We start from the raw sequence: 21,051 nt of genomic DNA, 5'->3' as shown, positions 1-21,051 counted from the left end.
CAAATGGAAAGTTTGGGAAAGCTCTGTTGAAAAAAACGCCCTACTCCCTCATTCAGTCATTTCCATAGACAAAAAAGGTACATTTTTGCTCCATCGTACCCCCCAACTGCTGGATGGAATGGACCAGGTGCGAAACTCTAGCACGAACCGTTGACACGCGATCCTTTTGGGGTTATTCTGTCCAGTGTTTTTAAAAAAAATATTTGACAGAGACGGGGGTGCCCTCTTAAGTATAGGTATATTCTCATGGTGCATTGCAGCATGAGGTTAGTCAAAAATGGAAAAGCTGGCATATTCTTTTTGCTCGATGCAATAGATAACTAAGAGTATACCCTCTTATCGGATAAAGAAAAGAGAAACATTGCATTTGCAGGGCAAAAAAAAGGCTTGGAGGGCAAATAAAAGCATTTCCATTTTTCTCAATAACCGTGGGAATAAGGACTACAAATAACAGAGGGTATATCCAAGGGCAACTTATTTTTCCAGCTATAGTGACGTCAGGGGTGAAAAATCACTGGCCATGGCAAAGGCCACGTCCAGTGGGCTGCAAGTGTTTCAAAATATACAGTGGCCATGGCCAAAGTCCATGGCTAGTGGCCAGTTTGTGTTCGGCCGCGTCCACTGGCCATGGCTAGTGGGCAGTTTGCGTTTTAAAATATACAGTGGCCACGGCTGAGGCCATGGCTAGTTGCACAGAATAATAAATAAACTATGAATAACAAAACCCTTGAAATTCAATTAATACAACTAAACAGTCTGGATTTTTAGATCATGTTTCAATTAAAAGAGTGCTGTAAAATGCACCATTTTAACCCATTGATAATAAAATGTTCTTGGGGGAGAACATCCCCGCAGTTGGTTAAGGCTTTCTTCGCTATGCTAACTCACTCCGACTTATTCGTGCAGAATGTTTACGGCCGTCCAATCAAAAGTTCCTCAGCCGGCACTGGGATATGCCAGGGTTCAGAATACCTTGGTGAGGAAGAAGTGAGAGGGGACAGTGCTGGGAGTGCAGGTGTCCAGCCCACTCTTCGAGTTAAAGTAGTGTAAAGGTGCAGAAGGAGGAGGAGGAGGCAGAGACAGGTGGCAAGGTTCTGTCAGAATGCCCGTGTAAAATAGTCCATCGTCCTGTGTGGAAAACCCTTCTTCTGTCCCTTAAACTTAAAACTAAACTAGAGATGAAGTAGACCTTCTTGGTCCAGAAGAATGACTCCCTTCTTCTGGACTAGGAATAAAAGTTCACTTCAAGGGCACACTGCCAATCTTTTAACACTTTGTATCAAAAAAGTATTTTCAGCTTTGGTTAGCAGGAAAATAACTCCCTTCTCCTGGTATCTTGATTTTACAGTTCAATACAACCAGGGGGAATGGCCCCTTCCCCTGGCCTCTATTTACTTTGATTTCACAGTTCAACACTTTCAGTCTTTCACTTTGAGGGTCCCAGACCCAGTCATCCCCATCTCCAGACTTGGGCAGACTTGGTTCACTCTCCTGCCAAGTACTGCCACAAGGAAGATCATTTGTTTTCCTCTTCTCTTGTGGGTGCGTGTCTCAGACCCATATTTTTCTACTGCTTTAATTTGGCAGACCTGGTTTACTCTCCTACCAGGTGCTGCCACAAAGATGTTGACTTGTATTTCTTCTCTCTTGTGGGTGCTGGTCCCAGACCACAGTTCCTCTACAGCTTTAATTTGGCAGACCTGGTTCACGGTCCTGCTTTGTACTCCCACAAAGAAGATGACTTCTAGGGATTTTCTTTTTTGGGTGTGGGGGTCCCAGATCCGACCATTCCACGTTTTGTTTTTGGCTCTCCTCACCCCTGCTGTGTGGGTTAAGAGTCTTCCACAACTCTGCTGTGCTCCCACCAACCGTCCCGGCAACCCCTGTACCTTTAGGGTTGCTGCTGGTGTGCTCGGTCTGTCTCTGGCTTCTCCCGCTCTCCACTGTGCTGCAGCGGCTCCGCAGCACTTGGCTCCTTGCCAAATGCACGTCTTCACTTGACCGCACAGTCCCGCTGTGTCGCACAGTTTCAGGGGTGTCCGTCCACGGCAGATCGGGTAGGTACGCCTTTGCCTGCCCATTAGTCACGGTCAGCCACCTCTTCTATTATCCATGCAAGATGAATCCTACAATCGCGGTTCCTCCAGTGAGGGCTTGACAACATGCTAACTCCTTTTGTTTTTATTGTAAGCGGACATAGAAGACTAGACTGTTCATTTCAGTTCTCACCATTGCTCTTCCTTGTTCCGCACCACCTGCTCATCCCAGTACTTGTTAAGTAGGTCTCCCTAAGGTAGTCCCCTGCTCTTTCTCATCTCAGTGGTTAAGTTCTCAGACATAAATGGAAGTATGGGATATGGACTTGGGTTTTATGGGATAGAAAGGCGTATAGTGTGTGGGTGGAATGTTGGCATACTGCATTCTCTGAAGATGTCCTCCCTTGTACCCAGAGGGGAGATACCTCCCCATGAGATCCTCCCACTGAGTACCACTCACAGGGGGACTATCAGGCAGCGGCCTCATCGCTTTGGCCCATGGGAAGGGGCTCCCCCACTGAGAGAAGTGACAAAATCTCGGGATTAGTCACAGTAGTCATAGAAACTGTTCGATCATAGATGAGAAAAACCTAAATCTGACAGAATGAGGACTTCTCTCCATTAAATCACATAGCTAAGGTCACAGAAATGTCTATCCTCCATTATCCACGGGATCTGAAAGTGAATAAAAGAAAGGACAAAAGAAGTCAACTAGTACCTCAGATGAGGAGCACAACTCGGATCATGTGGCACACTCCCTTGAGAAGCACCAGAGCATGACAGAGAATAAGACCAATATGTCGGCCCTGCGTTGCCCACAGGAAACCCCTTGGCATAGCTGATAAGAGTCTCCAACTGGTGCCAGATAAGCATGAGCCTTAAGCGTGACAAGCACCAGTGTAAACTCCAACTTGGTGCATCTCATGTAGAATTGTGGTTGGCTGTTTAGAACTGTGTGGTACTCTACCCGAACTCACAGAAAATGGAATGTCCAATCCCTAGTGCAACAAGTCTTACTTTCTTATGGGCCAATGACTTGCACCAACTTCAACAGTTGGTGGCGGCTCCTTATGGCAACATGGATTCCCCAGACACCGCTCCACCAACTGCACTTTACAATGACTCTGCCTGTTGCTCTCACCAGCCAACCTCTCGAATAAAAGGCAGTTGCTTTACTTCCTGATCAGCAAGGCCAGACTAAGGGGCTCTCTCACTCTTCAGAAATGCCCTATGAAGGTGGCCCGATGACAGATTTCACTGTCAGTGGGTACTGAATGTTAAGGGAATAAGCAAGGGAGTCTGAGAAAATGGAACATAAAACTATGGTATTTTATCAACATAACCTGCTTGCTCACTTAAACACACCATCTCTTGAGAAGGGAGTCTGAGTAAACAAGTTACATTAATACAATTACATAACTCAAAATCAGGTTGTGCTGACTCCTCACAGCTTACCAACTGCAACAGGTGAAGGATTACAAGTGACATCACACCATGCCACTGACATGAACAATATGACAAGCAGCAGAGCTGGAAGGAACTATGCATTATGCTTGGGGCACTTTAACTTTAAGGTGCAAGGTACCACTGTCAGTCTGCTTTCAAATTGTATTTCTTACCATTATGGGGGAGGATGAATCTAGTAGTAAACTGGTGACATCCGAATATGGAGTTTCTAGGTTAACATAGGATGCAAGTAATGCAACATTGTGCAGTTGTAAAGGAAAAGCTTAGGTAGGGAAAAAGTAGGAGATTGTTATATGAGCAGTAATCGGTCCAAACAATCAGTGTTTCCTCCATCTGTGCTGCTAAAACATAGATCAGAACATTTTGAAGTAATAGCTCACAAACATTCAACTATTTTGAAAAGACTAGCTGTACACCTTGTTTGACATACCTCATTATATTGTCATCAATCTGTGTTAGAGATGTTGCTGTATAAAGGCGGTTTAGGTCAGAATCCTTCAGGCATTGAATCTGGCTGTTGCTATCCCCAAAGAGGACTTGTCTAAGAAAATAAAAACATTCATAATTCTCTTCTTTGAATGTACTTATTTTAGGTTGATCTTCACACAATTTGAGAAGGTCTGAGCTTTTTGAGAATAAACTATCTTTTTGAGGGCGAGTACACAAACTTTGTGGGCAAAACAAAATAAATTCTTTTGTAAAAAAAAAAAGAATTAAACAAAAATAAACAAACATAGGCCTTTGAAAAGTCTGGGCTCTCTCCTGAAGAGCACAGCTGTGTTTTGTGTTCCAGACAGATATTGAATTCCATAAAACAATCATGTACATATGAAAACGAGAGATTACATGCAATACAGAATAGTACATTAACAGCTTTTCAAGACAAGTATTCATTAAATAAGCCCATTAAACAAGTACATTTCCTTTTCAGGTTTAGTGATCATGCTGAAGAGCCACTCAATACAATAGTGTCACTATCAGTTTCATTTTGTAGGTCCCTCTTTTACAAAATCAAACAAGAATTAAATAAAGGGGGTATGGGCCTTTACTTGATTTGAGGAAGGAAACAGAACATTACAATTCCCCCCAGCTCTTCAAAGTGAAAACATGAACATTAAATGAATACAAAGCCAACGCTGAAAAGTTATTATGGAAGTAAATCAACTTTAGCACTGATAGTGTACCAGGACTATGAATGAAATTTGTTTAGCTCATTCAAGCAAATGAGAAATTGTGTGGGGAGAAATTCTTTAACGTATCTGATGAGAAGCTTTGGCAAAGCCAATAGTTTGGGCATTATGTTTTTAATTGGATTTTACATTTATAGGCATGCATTTTTGATGCTTAAGAATTAGTGACAAGGCGTGCACTCTTTTGCCAGTCAAGTTTTTCTGCATTGACTTCTCCTCCAAAGGCAAGTTTTCAGGACTCCATCATTCTTCAGGGAGGCTGTGTTTCTTTACCTTTTCAGGTGTGTCTCATTTCCTTTTCAGGTGTAGCAGGTTAATGGACTATAGTGTCTCTAAGGATTCTGGTACTTGTATTTTTCGCACTTAATTTCTCTTTCAGGTGACTGGAAACAACTCCCTCCATAGCACAGATCCTACCCTTGATAGTATGGAAGTGGTTCACAGGTTTTAAATTACACAAAAGTCAAATAATGAATTGGAAATCAATGTAAAGTATTGAAACCAAAACAAAATGTCTCACACTAGTGATGGCATCTCGCTTCCCAGTGGCTTTCATGATTCACGAAGTATCACAGTGGCTCGTTGAGGATTTCTCAAGAGTTCCTCAAACCAAGTTGAGGGTCCTCAATTCACTTCCCAAGCTGTTTTATCATCTCCTTAACCAGCCGATGATTTAAGAGTAGCTTCCCTGTCCGGTGAGATGGAGCCAGCAGTCACACCCTTTACTTCCCAACACTACCCACTGACCCTCAAGGATGGGCCTGCTTCTTCCACAAAGCTTGGGGCTTTCGCACCTTGGTTATTGCTGGGCAATTCTCTTATGGCTTCCTTACCTGGATCTTGTTCCTCCTACTGCCTCCTTAGCCTGCCTTGGCCCATCCTGACCTCTCTCCTTCCCATTTTGGCTGGCTAGGGGATTTCCCACCTCTTTTCTTCTCAGTCTGGTTCTCACCACCTAGGATTACCCCTTCTCTGGTGCCTCCCCGCCCCCTGAATATTGCTACCTTCTTCACTCTGATGTCATCAACTAACCCCCTTTTTTTTGCCAGTTTCACTTGCCGATGACTACCCCTCTTTCTTCTTTAATAAGAGCTCCGCCTCCTAGTCTGGTCACCTACTCCTGCTCCGCTTTGGTCTCCAGTACCTCCTTAATGCTCCCCCATTGCTCTTCAACCACCTGCCACATGATCCATCTCAAAATATCAAACTTTTCACTCTAAGTCTCTTTCTGCATATTTGCAGGGGGCAGCCCGCAGCCACTTCTACACCCCCCCGCCCCATCTTAATGTAGACCCCAACTGCCCCCAAATCTATAAATCGATGTTAAAAATTCCATGTTATTGGATTCACAGTAAAATGGTTTGTTGTTTTGGTACAACACCCTGCCACAACCTAATCCCCACTGGGATCTCTGGTTTTCATAGTATTCGCTCCCCCCTCGGGCTAAACTCCTGGTGAGGATTTGTCCTTGTGTCCTTTAACTGGGCTGGGTTGGGATCGGTTACTGCACTCAGCCTTTCTTTGGGCTTAAGGGACTGGATCAATCTTTCCTGTGTATGTATATCCTTACTTGGCTCTGTGTTCCATAATCCTCCAAGGTTAAAGTACTTCTTGTCCAGCTTCCATGCTGTCATTTATAGTATCCATTTCTGGTTCACCTTAACATTCACATCAAAGAATACCCTTGCCGTATGGGGCCATGCCGGCCTGATAAACATAAGGTACTCTGTAGCAGCATTACGTCTGATCACTTATGTAATCTAAATGTCAACTGCCTAACTATTCCGCTTGTAATCTTTGACTACTCTGGTGATCTCAGTCCTGACACCACAGGTGAAGCCATGCTATTTATACATTATTGGAAATCATATTGCGGTACAAGTATTTACCGACGTATCTCCATTTTTTTCGTGATTGCCAATGCATTGGAGTGACTTTTCCGCTCTTTTTTAATTCAGTTCTTACATGGGGCGATTTGCCATTGTTCTTATTGCGACAGCATTGACTGTATTCTATACATATGGGTTTATCTGCCCGCTTCACTGAGCGTTCCTAGATGGCTGACCCCGTTACTACTGTGACTTTGTATAGTCCTTTCTTTATTTTTCCACTCGCAGACTCTTTGAATGTGCAGTTGTGGCACAGTCCGTATCCCTGGCAACTAAATCCATGGACACCTCTGATGCTATGCAACCGCATCTATTCTCCACAGGTATGCAAGCTGGCCAACTGACCGCCTCTTCCTTTCTTTAAAGGTTTTAGGTTTTCTACAGTATGCCGCCAATCAATTTGCCATTTATACTTAAAATTGCAGGCTCCATGTGATTGAAGACTTGCACGCTTCGGCGGCTGCTTCTTTGAAGACTAACCGCCAAGTATGGTGTTCATATTAACGCCTCACACTGATCACGCTGAACTATTTCCAGGACACTTCTGTCAGCACCTTTTGAGTTAGATCCTTCTACTCACCTAGCGGTACCAAGTTCCTTACAACACATAGAAACGCATGTACCTGAATTTTTATATACGTATTTAGGTTCACGTGAGCTACCTCGACCTCTCTCCGTTTTTTTCAACGGAATATGTACAAACACGCACATTGCTATAAATATTGATCTGGCTTAGGCAACAATCTTGGGCGCTCCAAGATATTTCTTTGAGGCTCCTTTAAACAGATCCATACAATGTTCAAGAAATTTACCTATAGCCTCTTGAAGATATATTCAATGATATCAAGCTTAAGTGTTTAGAATGTCTCACAGACTACACGCTCTTTGCTACATTTTCCCTTCCTCTCTCCCAAAAGGGATCTATATTTGAGTCAGCAGCCTGTCCAGACATGCCGTTAGACCACATGTTCCGACTTCAGTCATTTTAAAACCATACGAGTATTTTCGCATATATAGGCGAGTGACCTTGAATACCAATTTGATATGCACTATAAAAATGACCCTGGCTTACTCCATGGGCACTTGCGGAAATCTTGTCACTGTTTCACTGTGTAAAACAGGGGCGCATCAGAATCACCAGACTCCATTTCAAATCGTGTCCGCTAATCATTTAACTAGGCACATGTGGATCATAACGATTTGGAGACCTCTCGAAACTTCTAGGCCACTATTTGGTATACCTCCCACTCCCATCTACAATACCACAATGTACCTCCCAATCTAAAGTGAACATTTTGGGCATTGATTTGTTTGAAACATTTGAAAAGTTGAAGGGCTGGGGTCTACTCTCCCGTTGGATTTACTAGAAATGGTCAATGTAATGTATTTGGATCTGTTTGCGTATATGTCTTGCTTCAACAGAATGAAATGATGTTGAAAAGTGATTAGAATTTTTCAAATGGGCCCAGCTTTGGAACTTTGTCCGACTGTAATTCTTCAATTGAACACAGACTTGTTATGCCTGTATATTGAATACACCTACATGGAATTAACTGCTCAAGAGTCACTCTGATAGATACCCCCTGTTAACCTATAACTTTTTGTTCTCTTGTTCTTTTCCTTTCTCATTGTTACCTACTATCACTACCAGTGCACTTGCACGATTTGAATGACACCTGGCCTAGTAAGATCGTTGTCTGTCCTCCCTTGCCTCGTCGCGCCTTGAAACACTTGTGGATAGGCGGGTCATAAATGCCATATCATATCAGTTCAATATAGGCTTCTGATGAAGAGGAACTTTCCTTGAAATGTGTAAAGCCTCAGTATTGAACTTGAGAAATGTGTTTTCGCTCGCATCACATTTTGCTTTATATGTGATTAAAATACTTGTTGCTTTTACACAGTCTGTGTTTCTAGAATATCTTTTTGAATGTATATTCTTGTAATAGTTCTCAGTGAATTCAGATATACATCTTTATGAATCAATATTTATGACCAATTACCGCCTATTTGGATTATAACAGTGTGCAAGGGACGGGAGGGTTCCTACTTTGGATCCTCTTCTTCCTTTCATGTGTATAGTGGGTCTTTGTGCCAAGGCCCTTTTTTTGCCTCCCTTGCACCTTTAAAATTTGAAGCCAGCCTGCCTGGACTTATTTACTAATTTGAAAATGTTACTTCATACATGGTGTGCACCGACTACCTTACCTTCTTTTCAATCTTTCATGTGACGTGTCCTCCATTTTGGATGTCACTCTCCTCTTCTTATCCCTACCCAGTGTTGCCTGTGCATGATCAAGTCCTCTTTCTACCTCACATGGAAATGGTATGCTGAAAAACACTATTGTAGGTGGTTTAAACCCACTGAATATTCAGAGTGCAGCCCCTGATTTCTGATCCCGGTCCGGGGCAGGGGTGAGCACCTCCCTCACCCCAGAGCAGGGACAGTCCTCGTAGGAACAAACCAACCACACCCAGGTCGGGTGAGGGGCACTACACCTGCAATAAAAATCCCTGTTAAACACGAGATATGCTACGCCCTGAGTACTTATCTTACTCCTTTAAGAGACAGACACCAAGGTGGATTTTTTAGGGATCCAATGGGAACCCCTTTTTACTTATAAAAACACACACTTTCTTATTATCATTCTGATCACTAACCCACTTCTAGGTTTCCCTGGCGTGAGTTATTTCTAAAGGAATCTGCTCCGGCAGCCCACCTGTCCTTTGGGCGGGGTGTGTCGGAAGAGAACTCTGTGTGGAACTGACTGAACAGACCCCTGATCTACACCTGGCACGACCACCTCTGGCAGCTGCCACTTGCCCCCTGCTTCAAGCCAGGGAACAAACAAACCTCTATCCCCTGTGAGAAGCCTAAGGGTATTCTCCCAGTAAGACCTCGAGAGTCCCTTACTCAGGGGGCCAAGACACAGCCATCTCTGGTGGATCCCGTTCCTGTGGGTGGACCAGTGGGGGGAGGATCACCCGAGTAGGGGAACCCGGGGTTATGGTTGGAGGAATAACCCAGGTAAGACGCAGCATTGCGCCAGAGAAGGAGAGAAGGGCGAGATATCTGAGGCTTTCATGGGCTGTATTGCATTAGCCTCCCTTCCTCCGGTTAGATCTCTGCGGCCCAGATCCAACATCCCCTCTGTATGTAATCAATCCTCTAAGGTACCAAATCCGGTTACATCCAAAAAGCATAACTCCCAGAATCCTTGTTTCACCGGTCTCCATTCGAATACTCCCCATCCTTCTTCCTTCCGTCCCTCTGAATATTATTTTCTGCGTTCCCAACCTGATCAGACAAAACACTACAATTCCCACAATCCCCTTTGTTCATGTCATGACCCCAGTTATTCCAGTTTATTCGGCAAGCCCTAGCAATCCTGTCCCTTTTGATTGTCACTTTCTGAACTCTCAGTCGAAAGCGACCGACAATTACAAATCCCACTCTCCCCTGTGTTCTGTTATTCATCCCTGTCATTCTCGTATATTTAACAAAATCTCCAAAACCTACCCTTCTGAGAGCACCCCAAATCCAAATACGAAGTATATGATCCCATACAACACCTCTTTCCCTTCAGACTTTGTAGGATACTTTGACATTCAAACTTTCCTCGTTTGCAACACAAACACTTGAGCACACCACAAACAACAGACTAATGTTAAGCCTGTGTACCCGACATGTCCCAACCCGAGGTTCAGGGAAAGTCAGGCGATTGATTTGGACCAAACACACCTGACGGCCCTTCCTTTTCCCCAGAGGGATAAAAGGCGGAGCAGGAGAGTGCAGTACAAGCAAGGCGAGTACAGCAGGCAACAGGACGTGGCGGCTACCAAGTGGCATTTCAAGAGAAGGAGAAAGGCCACAGGAATCCGGAGGGTGGCGAGGAGATAACGGACCTTACCCTGTTCTTCCCAGGCCCACGCAACCTTCATGGAAGAGAGACTAAGACGGCGAACAATAGCACAAGTACCCTGAAGCAGATGTCAAAGGTAAACGGGGCTCACCTATGCCGATAAACAGGGTCAAGGGAAGCACCTATGCCCGTGGTACCAGCCTTGACTCCAGAGAAGCCAAAATCCAAGCTGTTCATCACAGCCGGTGAGTCGAGGGGAGAACGGATAAGAATCGGCCTGTGTGCGAGTGAGAATCACAAAGTGGTGAGTTTTGAAGTGAAACAGATTAACTTTGAATGAACTGTTGAAAGCGTGAAGGGGAGACCAGCTACAGAGGGAAAGCGGCACCATGTGGTTGCTAACTCGAGAGTCTATGGTCAAGCCCCATATGAGATACACTACAAGTACCAGAAGGCCATGGGAGGGCCAGAGAAATAGGTCAAAGTGCTCATAAAGAGGTTCAACCAAAATCCCCATACAATCTAAAGACTTTGATCTACAAGCAGTGAGAGAAAGGGAAGTGAATCCCACAGTACAAGTGATTATTGAGAAACCAAGGTAATTGAATCCTGTTAGAGTCAAGAGGGGTCCGAGCCCGACCAAGGGAGATCCAGGGGTGAAGCTTTCACCCAAAGTTGATTGATGAAGGAATTGTGATATAATATTGATTACAATTGAGAAGGGTCAGCGCCCAGAAGAGGGAGACACAGGGGTGAAACCATCACCCAGTGAACATTGGAAAAGAACTTGAATTTGTTAAAGGAATTTTTGTTTTGTTGTTTGAACAAGCCAGGTCATCGAAGGTAAGAGACATTCAAGTGAAACAAGACTTGGCCATCGAGGGCCCTGATAATGGAAAGCTTGAGAATTAAAAGCAGAACTGTCGTCTCGTGCTGCAGGAGCCAGAGACTGTACTGTGCTCCAAGCTCCCATCTGACCCTGTTTCCAAAACGTGGGCAAGAGACACCCAGGCTACTGCACCCTTACATATTTAAGAATACTTCTTTCTTTTCTCGAGAACTATCCCACACATCTTCTTGTATTAGTTGGGAGGTTTGGCAATAGGTTTCTTAGTAATGGCCCTTTTTGTTTTGACATGACACCACTAGGACTGCCTTAATTTTCATTTGATGGTTGAAGGCTTGCTCACATCTTCGATTTAGGTTTGGATTAGGCGTTTTGCCAACCTGCATACCAAATCCATTGTTCAATGAACACCCTTGAACTGCAATCACTTGTATTTGTCTAACTTGTTGTCACCATGAGTTTCTCACATCCCTTATCTTACCTCTATATCAATTCACCCAATTACCTCCTACTCAAACACGAGCATACCCTATACATATTTATAACTATACATAAACACTTTCACATCAATGTACACAAACAATAATAACATACAAAACATTATTTTACAAAGGGGCTACTGCTGCAGCCAGCCACCCCTTTTCAGCATCTTCAGTGGTGCTGTCCAATGGTGCCTGAAATGGGGGACTGTTTCACCAGTCTGATCTTCTGGGATGGCCCTGTCCACCATGTGGGGCAACCTGAACTCACAACGTGGCACTACACACACAATGTTTTTGGGCAGCCTGCATGCCTGTGTGGGGTTCCGCTAGGATCACCACTGCAGCCCGTTATCTTCTAGGGTCGCTCCAGCGATTGTGAGCTGCCTGCCATCACTGCTACGGCCTGAGGTGCCATGTCTGCTGCACGCAGCATCCCAGTTACTATGGGGATGTTGTTTTGACCAACAGCTGCATCCTGAGGCTGCCTCCAATCTTGCAGCCCTGCCCATCTGCATTGTGTTGGAGCGATGCAGGTGGTGGGCTGCACACACACCAGAGCTCTGGCCAGTGTGCAGGAGCAGGAAGTATAGCTCAGTGGCAACACGCTCGTTTTGTAAGCACACCTGTTCGAAAACCGGGTCCACGCTTAGCAATCTCTTCAGTATTAAGCGCATCATAAAAAAACAATTATAATAATCTTCACCCGGGCCAGTGAAGAGTTTTGAGGCGAGAGAGATTCGCTCCCTAGGCTTAAGGTCCCTCTGTCAGTCTCTATCCTGACTAGGAGACTGATCAAGAATGCGACAGAGCGAGACAGATTGCGAAAGATAAAGCATGTGACCGACTAACAAATGGACTGAATGAGATTCAGTCTGACTTACTGACACTGTTACTAAGAGACTGTGACAGATTAAAAGACCGATTGGGACTTTGGCTCAGGTCAAGAGACCGTCTAAGGCTAAGGGAATGAAGCAAAGAGATTGAGGCTAAAGAATGAAAGCAAAGACTGACTGTGACCGAGACAAAGACTGTGTGGGAGAAAAAGGTTTTGACAGAGAATGGGAGATTCTGAATGTTTATTTATTTTTATTGTGTGCCCGACAAGCTGAACCACATCTGGGCACAGATGGTAGTAGAGAAAGTTCAAATTCTCTAAGATAACTGTACTGCGATCCAGAAAGCGACCAAAGCCGGATCAAATATTTAAACAGGTGGGTTTTAAGGGATTTCTGGAATTGGACAAACCCTGTAATGGTCCAGAGCTTCCAAGGCAAAGAATTCCACAGTTTGGGGCCATAAACTGCAAAACGCCCATCACGCTGGAAACACACCTGGAAGCTGGGATCACTAGAAGTTTATGTGAGGAGCGAAGCGGTTGAGTCAGTTTGTACTACATCAATCTGCAATGTATTTTGGTACAAGGTTATGTAAGCACTTGAAAACTTCTGTGCAGTGGTGAAATTGCAACAGATTTAGAAACTTTAAAGATAAGTTGAACTGCAGTATTCTGCGCCCCCTGAAGCCTAATCATTTGTCTGTTAGGAATGCCTGCTAATGTGCCCTTACCATAATTGAGTCAGGAATGGATTAGGGCCCCAACAATGGAATGGTCTGTTCTGGGGAATAGGAAGAGCAAGGCGCAACAGACGAGAAGAATAAGACACCGATTGCACGTTACCTCCAACCTGATGCTCTCTGCCAAAATTAGTTTGCCAGATACAGCCCATGTGTTTGACCTTGGGGCAAAGAAAAGACTAGAACCCAGAAAGTAGGGTGGCAGCAGACACTTGCATTGCTCTGCTAAAAGGTGTTTGGGTCCAAACAAAACCATCCCTGTTTTGTTTGGATTCAGCTGAATTCGACTATGGGACATCCATTGTCCCACTTACTCAATGCATTGTATTACACTGCATAAAGATTTAGCTGAGTTATTGGAAACCCAGGTCAAATTTCCTCAAAATACCCATTAAAAGTTGGAGATCCAAATAAAACAAAAAGGGTGAGAGTGCGGAGCCCTGGCAAACACCACAGTTCAGTTGTATTATATCAGAAAGAGGACCTAAACGTTTCACACATTCACACATTGACAACAGTTGGAAAGAAATGAACTGAACCATCACAGAGCCACATCTGATACTCTACCCACCAACACTAAAAAAAAAAAGACCGTAGAATTTCATGATCCACTGTATCAAAGACTGCAGAGAACTGACATGGAATGTGAATGATACTAACTCAATCTGTGACTGAAAAAGACTGGGAGGCTGACTTAAAAGTAAGAGACTGACTTACTGAGAGACCGACCGTGAATTACGACAGTGACAGACTATCAGAAAAACTAAGACTGCTGCGTGTAGTGAGAAATTATGACAGAGGAAAGCATGACAAGTGGCAGGAACAGAAAATTCCTACATCCCAAATCCAGAATGGCATACATGTAGTTCAACAATCCCACATTTGTGTTCATTATGAAAAACACAAAACAATAACTGGCACTTCACTCAATGCATACCACATTTCCATTGGCCGCGACAACCAAATATTATTCTCAACAACAGGTCCCTGGCCTTTGAGTATCCTTGTTTTTGTTGCAGGTTGGCACAAAATTACCACCACGCGTCAATAAATCTTACACCACAAAGGGGTAGAACCAACATGAGTCAGCAAATCATTTGCAGAGTCAACATGCTGTGTTAATTTGAACCTAGCTAGCACATTGTCAATTTACATGATGCAAGGTCTAGTTAACATATCAGTGCTGTATTCCAGAAAAATCAGTTAGCACATCACCAGTTCGCATTATGTTCAATTATTAATTTACCTTTTTCCTATTTAGCAGATTACCAGTTTGCATGATACCCACCAAAGCCAGTTTCCAGTGTACCCACTTTCTCATTAATATTATGCTCACTTTGCAAATAATTTCAAGTTTGTTGCGCATCACAACATGCTTGTTTTTCATGCAGTCTTCTAACTCTGCGTTGCTGGCGTGATCTGTCCCCGCCCTATCCATAAAGAAGTGATGCCAATGCTACCCAGGAAATGCTGCAACCAATGTTGGACACAAGAGAAAGCCCCCCCCCCCGCCCTTCCCACAGTATGCTTATTATCTTACACACTGGCTGAGGTTGGCTGAACTACCAGGTCCAGCATGGAAGGACACAGGTCAGGGTCAGGCCATGAACAGCACATCTTTCTCTGGAAAGTTCTTTGTGGCAGCTGTATATTACTTGCCATGCCAATGGGGCAATGACCCAATTGGAGTTTGTTGTAGTGCCATTGAAATGACTAACATTGGAGCTATGTCCGGATTTGCGGCAAGGGTAGCACCAGCATGTTGTGTTGGTGTTAGCACTGGTGCCAGGAGAAGTACAAATCTAGTCAATCTGCTGAACCTAATAATTATACAGTACATGTTTTCTTGCTATTGTCATGACAGAACATTCTGGGTTATTGGACATGTTCTGCTAATTCTAGGACAGTGATCAAATAGAACTTGGCTTTACCCTGATGTGATGACATTTGCTCTCGTGTTGGCACTCAAATCAATACAGGGGTTAGTATTGTTATTGAATCAGCTTTACAGCTCTAAATGTATTAAACATCTTTTCAATACACAAGCACTAACACCAATTGGGCTGCTCTGCTGTGGTGGCCCTAACACTAGCAATTCGTACCCATCTTAATTGCTGCCCCAAATATCAACATCTACAAAGAGTAATGCTCTGGAGGACAGGGGGACAAATGCTTTTGGGTCGATGGAGGCTGCATTTCCCGCCGTTGGTTCTGAGAGGCGCCCAAGAGCTGCGGGTGCAAGGATTCTTCCGGTCGGGTCCAGGAGAAGAGTGCAACCCTCGGCGATGGAGAAATGCAGAAAGCACGATGTAGGCCTCTTCCGGACACTTCACAGGACGGGGTGGGGAGTCGAGGGCCAGCGAAGGTCACGACACAGAAGGCAGCAGCAGGTGTCTCTCCAGTGGCAATTGTAGATGAGGGGCCAAAATCTTACCCTCATGCAGCCCGCCACCCCCCAGCTCGACTCTTGACATGTAGACAGCAAAACGATAGGTGTGCCTCGCTCTTAGGCCCATCACCGTAATCATCGATGTATCACACGTATGAAAAGTGATATTCTCTTAGCCAACCATTCAGACCATACCCAATTGAGGATTTGGATGACATGGTACCGACATCGATCGATCAGGTCAACTGCCTGGGAAACCTGAAACCAATGACATCATCACTGACATCACGACATAGCCACGCTTAGGCACGAAGCTACACAGACCTGCACTAGATTATTGCATATAGGCACGAAGCAAATGCTTATGAGCCACCTAGGCAGAGGACAAACACACATACATATCTCTACATTCATATATTTTGCCAAAGCTGAAACCACAAGATGGAACAAGTTACTTACTTGTAACTGTTGTTCTCCAGCATGGGTCTGGCATGGATTCACATGCTCATGAATATTTCCCGTCAGGCTGGGAATCCTTGGTAAAGAAAAAATCAATTTCAGTTTTGTTTCTGAACTGTCTTTCTACTAATAACCAATCACTGGTCTCTGGGTCATACTGCCCCCAGCCAATGAATGCCCTCTACCTAAGCCCCTCTGGCAGCCATCTTCAGATTTGGTAGCACATAAAGTGGCAGTAGGACCAAGAGAAGAGCCGCAGAGGGGTAGGCGGGAGGGTTTGCATGTGAATCCATGCCAGACTCATGCCGGAGAACAACAGTTCCAGATAAGTAACTTGTTCCTTCTCCAGCATGGGGTTTGGCATGGATTCACATGCTCATGAATAAAGAATACATAGCAGTACCCACTTGCACAACCACGGGAGGTGGCAAAGCTCAACAGTAAGCATCTCTTACCTCCTCACCAGGCTCACCTTCAAGCGAACAGGTTGCGCAGCATTGCTTGGCTGACTCTGGACTCCGCCCTGGAATCCCAGTCGACGCAGTAGAATTAGGTGAAGGTGTGCCCCGACCTCCACGTAGCAGCCCGGCAGATGTCCAGCAGGGGCACACCAGACAGGAACGCCGTAGTTGCAGCGATCGCTCTGGTCGAATGGACTCTCGGACGGCCAGGCAACGGTCGGTTTGTCAACCGATGACAATGGGTGATGCAGCCAGAGAGCCACCTGGAATTTGAAGCCTCGCAGTGGGCCTTCCCTTGGTTCACAGGGCTAAAGTTCACAAACAGCTGTGATGCCTTCCGAACACTCTTCGTGTGGTCCATGTAGAACTTTAGCGCTCTAGCCACATCCAGCAAGTGCAAAGTCCTCTCAGCCAGCGACGAAGGGAAGAAAACAGGCAACAGCAAGGGCTCGAGATGGAAGTCCGACGGCACCTTGGGCATGAAGGAGGGGTGCGTCCTCAGCACGACTCTCGCTGCGTCGAAAGTCAAGTACAGAGGCTAACAGGAGAGGGCCTGGATCTCTCCCACTTGTCGTGCGGAGGTAATGGCCACCATGAACGCCGGCTCCCACAATAAGAATTTCAGAGGTGCTGAATGCAGAGGCTCGAATAGAGGACCCATGAGCTTAGCACCACATTGAGCTCCCACGCCGGGGCCGGAGCCTTCACCGGCGGGAACGAGCGTAAAAGTCCTTTCATGAACTCCTTAACCAGGCGATGTGACCACAGCGACAATCGCCCTGGAGTTCTGGTGTAGCGGGAGATAGCCGCCAGATGGATCTTGATAAAAAGTGCGCCAGCCACGCGACATCAAGTACGGCAGCACTTGAGGGGCCATAATCCATAGAGGGTTTATCTTCTGTGCACGTCATTAGCTGGTGAACCTCTTCCATTTATGTCCGTAGCACTTGAGAGTTGAAGAAGCCCTGGCCTTGAAAAGCACCTTCTTGCAGTCAGCCAGGATCTTGTATCCTCCGAACTCTAGCGCTGCAGGAGCCAGGTCTGCAGGTTCAGCGACCCCGGGTCGTAGTGCAGAATCTCGTCTCTTTCCCTGGCAAGAAGATCTGTGTCTGTCGGAAGCTTGACTGGAGGGGACGCTGACGTCCAGAAGGTCCGGGTACCAAATCTGCCTCGGCCACGCCGGTGCGACGAGGATCATTCTGCACCGGGACCGTCTGAGTTGACTGATGAGTCGCAGAAGCAACAGCAGCAGTGGGAACACGTAGAGAAACAGGCCGTCCCAGGGGAATGAAAACGCATCCCCATGCTCCCCGGCTGGGGAAACCTGCTGGCGAACCTCCGGCACTCGGTGTTCTTCACCCTCGCAAACAGATCGATCTGGGCATTGCTCCATCGTTGAAACAGCAGGTCCACCTGATCCTGCCGAAGTACTCACTCATGGCAGGAGCGCAGCTCCCTGCCGAGTGAGTCGGCGACGGTGTTCTTCACTCCTGCCAGATAAAAGAGTACCAGGAACATCCTTTGGGGGACAGCCCAGTGCCATAGGTCCTGCGCTTCCTTGGAGAGAGCTGGGGATCGGGTGCCACCCTGCTTCCAAATGTAGAACATCGTTGTGGTGTTGCCGGTGAAGACCCGCACCACCTTGCCCTTGAGGGACGGAAGGAATGACTTGAGAGCCCAAAACACGTCCCCGAGCTCCAGGACGTTGATGTGCAACGACTTCTCCTCCGAAAGCCAAAGGCCTCTCACATGGAGATGTCCAGTGTGTGTGCGCCACATCCCTCCAGGGAGGCGTCCGTTGTCACAGTCTCCTGATGCGCCGGGGGGTCTGGAAGTCTGTGCCCGCCGCTAGCTGCAGGCGGACCCCACCACCCCCAACATCAAATCGCTCGACGGAATGTCTCGTTTAGGGCGATCTTGTCCTCGAAGCTTCCAGTCGCTTGCATCCACCTGGTGACGAGGAACTCCTGCCGCATCCGCAGTCTGCACAGCCAAATGAGGTAGATGCATGATGACATCATGCCAAGCAGGGACTTCATTGACCTCACCTTGGCAACCTTCATGGTCAACAGTCGTTGTACCTTGCCCAGGATGGCCTTTATCCTTTCCTCTGACAGGACAGCTAGGTGTGTCACCATGTTGAGTCTGGCTCCCAGGAACTGAGCATCCCGAGATGGCTCCAAGCAGGACTTTGCATAATTTATCGAGAACCCCAGTCCCGTGAGCAGGCGGACGGTCCTCGCTGTGTGTCCAACGGCGAGTTCCATTGACTTTGCTCGGTTGAGCCAGTCGTGCAGATAGGGGTAGACGTGGATACCCTGCAGGCGCAGCCACGCCGTCACCAGTGCCGGGCACTTGGTGAAGACCCTTGGAGCCGACTTCAAACAGCAGAAGCCACAGGTGGGAAACGGGGACACTTCCCTTGAAACTCCAGAGTGTGTCTGTGGGCCAGGGCATCCAGCACCCAACAGTCAGTGGAGATGGACATCCAGACACCGATGAAGTTCGCCAGCCGGCCTCCCACCGGGGTGCAAAGGTGGGGGCCCAATGTCACGGCCAGTTCAGTCCTGTTCGCAGAGGCCTTACCACCTTGGGCCCCTTGGCAAAGACGATGTCCTTCGGCCTTGTTGTGGCCTCTGTAGACTTCCTGGGACGAAGAACGGGACGCCTGATGGTATGAAGAGCTGCCGCCGAATCCTTTGGAGGCACCTAGTGACTTGCCTCTGGAGGGCCAAGAGGACGGCCTCGTTGATGGAGCGTGCCCAAGGCACGGGCCGTCTCGTTGTCTGCCTTGATGGCCTGCAGTGACTCGTCCACTGCCTTGCCGAATAAGTTGTTCCCATTGAAGGGCATGTCCAGTACCCTTGTCTTTACGTCCAGACGGAAATCGGTGGCCCTGAGCCAGCCACGCCGACAAAGGCAAACACTGTTGCCCATCTGGCGGAAGGCGGTGTCGGCGATGTCCGTGGCCACCGTGATGGCATGGTCCGAAGCCACCTTGCCTTCTTGCAGGATTTTATGGGCTACCGCCCTCTTGTCTGGGAGGAAGTCCAGGAGGGGGGCAATTTTAAACCACAGCTCCATATCGTGGCGGGCCACGATAGCAAGAGCGTGGGCCGCCTTAATGGTCGTCGCCGCGGACGAGATGGCCTGACGTCCCATGGTGTGCAGCTCCTCCCCCTCTCTGTTTGGCACGGTAGTGGAAGTCGATGCCGGCGGGCCAGCAGATTTCTTCTTGGCCGTCGGAGTCCACTGAGTCCGGGGACGGCTGCGCTCTGAGGCACATAGGTGCACAGTCTGGGACCCGGTACTTCTCGTACCGGTCTCTTGTCGCTGGGGCCGAAGATGGGTTCTTCTGGAAGGCCAGCCCTTCATCCCAGATGTCGTGCAACAGCAAGACTGAGAGCACTGTCTTCCTCTTGGCATCTAGTCGCTGATAAAGGTATCCCTCCTTCTGCTCTTCGGGGCATAGCTGGAAAAGCTCTGAGCCACTAGCAATCATGGCGTGAAAGGAGCCAGTTTTGTCTGGAGGAGAAGCCCGGGGTGGGGGCGATGGGAGATCAGTGCCGCCGTCGTCCGTCCCAGTCTAGTCCATAGGTGGAGGGAATGGCGGGGGTGGATGGACCCGCTTCTGCTTGGTTGGAGGGCTTCCCGTCGGTCCAGGTGCAGCTGGATCGTCCGGCGGAGGCAAAGGCATCCTTGTCCTTATTTCTGTGCACAGTGTGTGCAAGGCCAGTAAGATGTCCTCTGACCTGTCTGTCGGTGGTGGCAGCAGTTGCGACGGGAGCATCGGCAGTGGCGTAGTGTCCTCCGGCTCCTCGTCACTCTGCCGTTCCTTGTCTCCCTCGTCGCTCTCCACGCTCACTTCATCGGGGTCCTTCCTATAGAATCTGACCTCGACGAACTTCTTCTCAACAACTGATATGAGGCCCAAAAGCTTGTCCTCGGAGGAGATATCCGAGTCCGGTAGGACTATTGTGACCCCCCCTTCTCGCCCAGGGGTTTCACGGGGGTCTTATCGATGAGCGTGAAAGAAGATTCCCTCCGGGTGGGCAGGAAAAATCTTGACTTGGGGGCCATCTCCGCTAGGGCCGCCTCTGCAGTCTTCGCCAGGGACGCTACCACTCCCTAAATCAATGCTTTAGCCTGGTGAATGTGGGCCTTCACGACCTTAGGTGCGTCTGAGGCCTTCACCATGAGGGGAGGGCCACCGCCTCGCTCCACCTTGGCTTTCTCCGTCGGAACCGACCGGGCCTTCTCGAGAAGGTTGTCCGATTTCCTTTTCATCGAGCCGATTGGCTTGTGGATGACGACGTCGGTGATACTGCGCCTGGCAGCCGAGGAGACAATACCAACGGCGCTCCCTGTGCCCGCGGTCTCGCGGTGCTTTGCC

The 21,051-nt window shown here is 47.3% G+C and overlaps 1 protein-coding gene across 1 annotated transcript in view; it reads right to left on the bottom strand.

The window, feature by feature from the left end:
• ABHD2 (abhydrolase domain containing 2, acylglycerol lipase) overlaps positions 1–21,051 on the bottom strand; it is a 491,761-nt gene that overhangs the window by 181,325 nt on the left and 289,385 nt on the right. Inside the window, exon 8 of the mRNA XM_069624300.1 lies at positions 3,934–4,044. Coding sequence (XP_069480401.1) covers positions 3,934–4,044 — 111 coding nt within the window. The remainder of the gene's footprint in view (positions 1–3,933; positions 4,045–21,051) is intronic.

The sequence above is a fragment of the Ambystoma mexicanum genome, chromosome 11, assembly GCF_040938575.1.
Source record: "Ambystoma mexicanum isolate Mex_15411 chromosome 11, UKY_AmexF1_1, whole genome shotgun sequence".
Taxonomy (NCBI): Eukaryota; Metazoa; Chordata; class Amphibia; order Caudata; family Ambystomatidae; genus Ambystoma; species Ambystoma mexicanum.
This window is presented reverse-complemented; position numbering and strand designations above follow the sequence as displayed.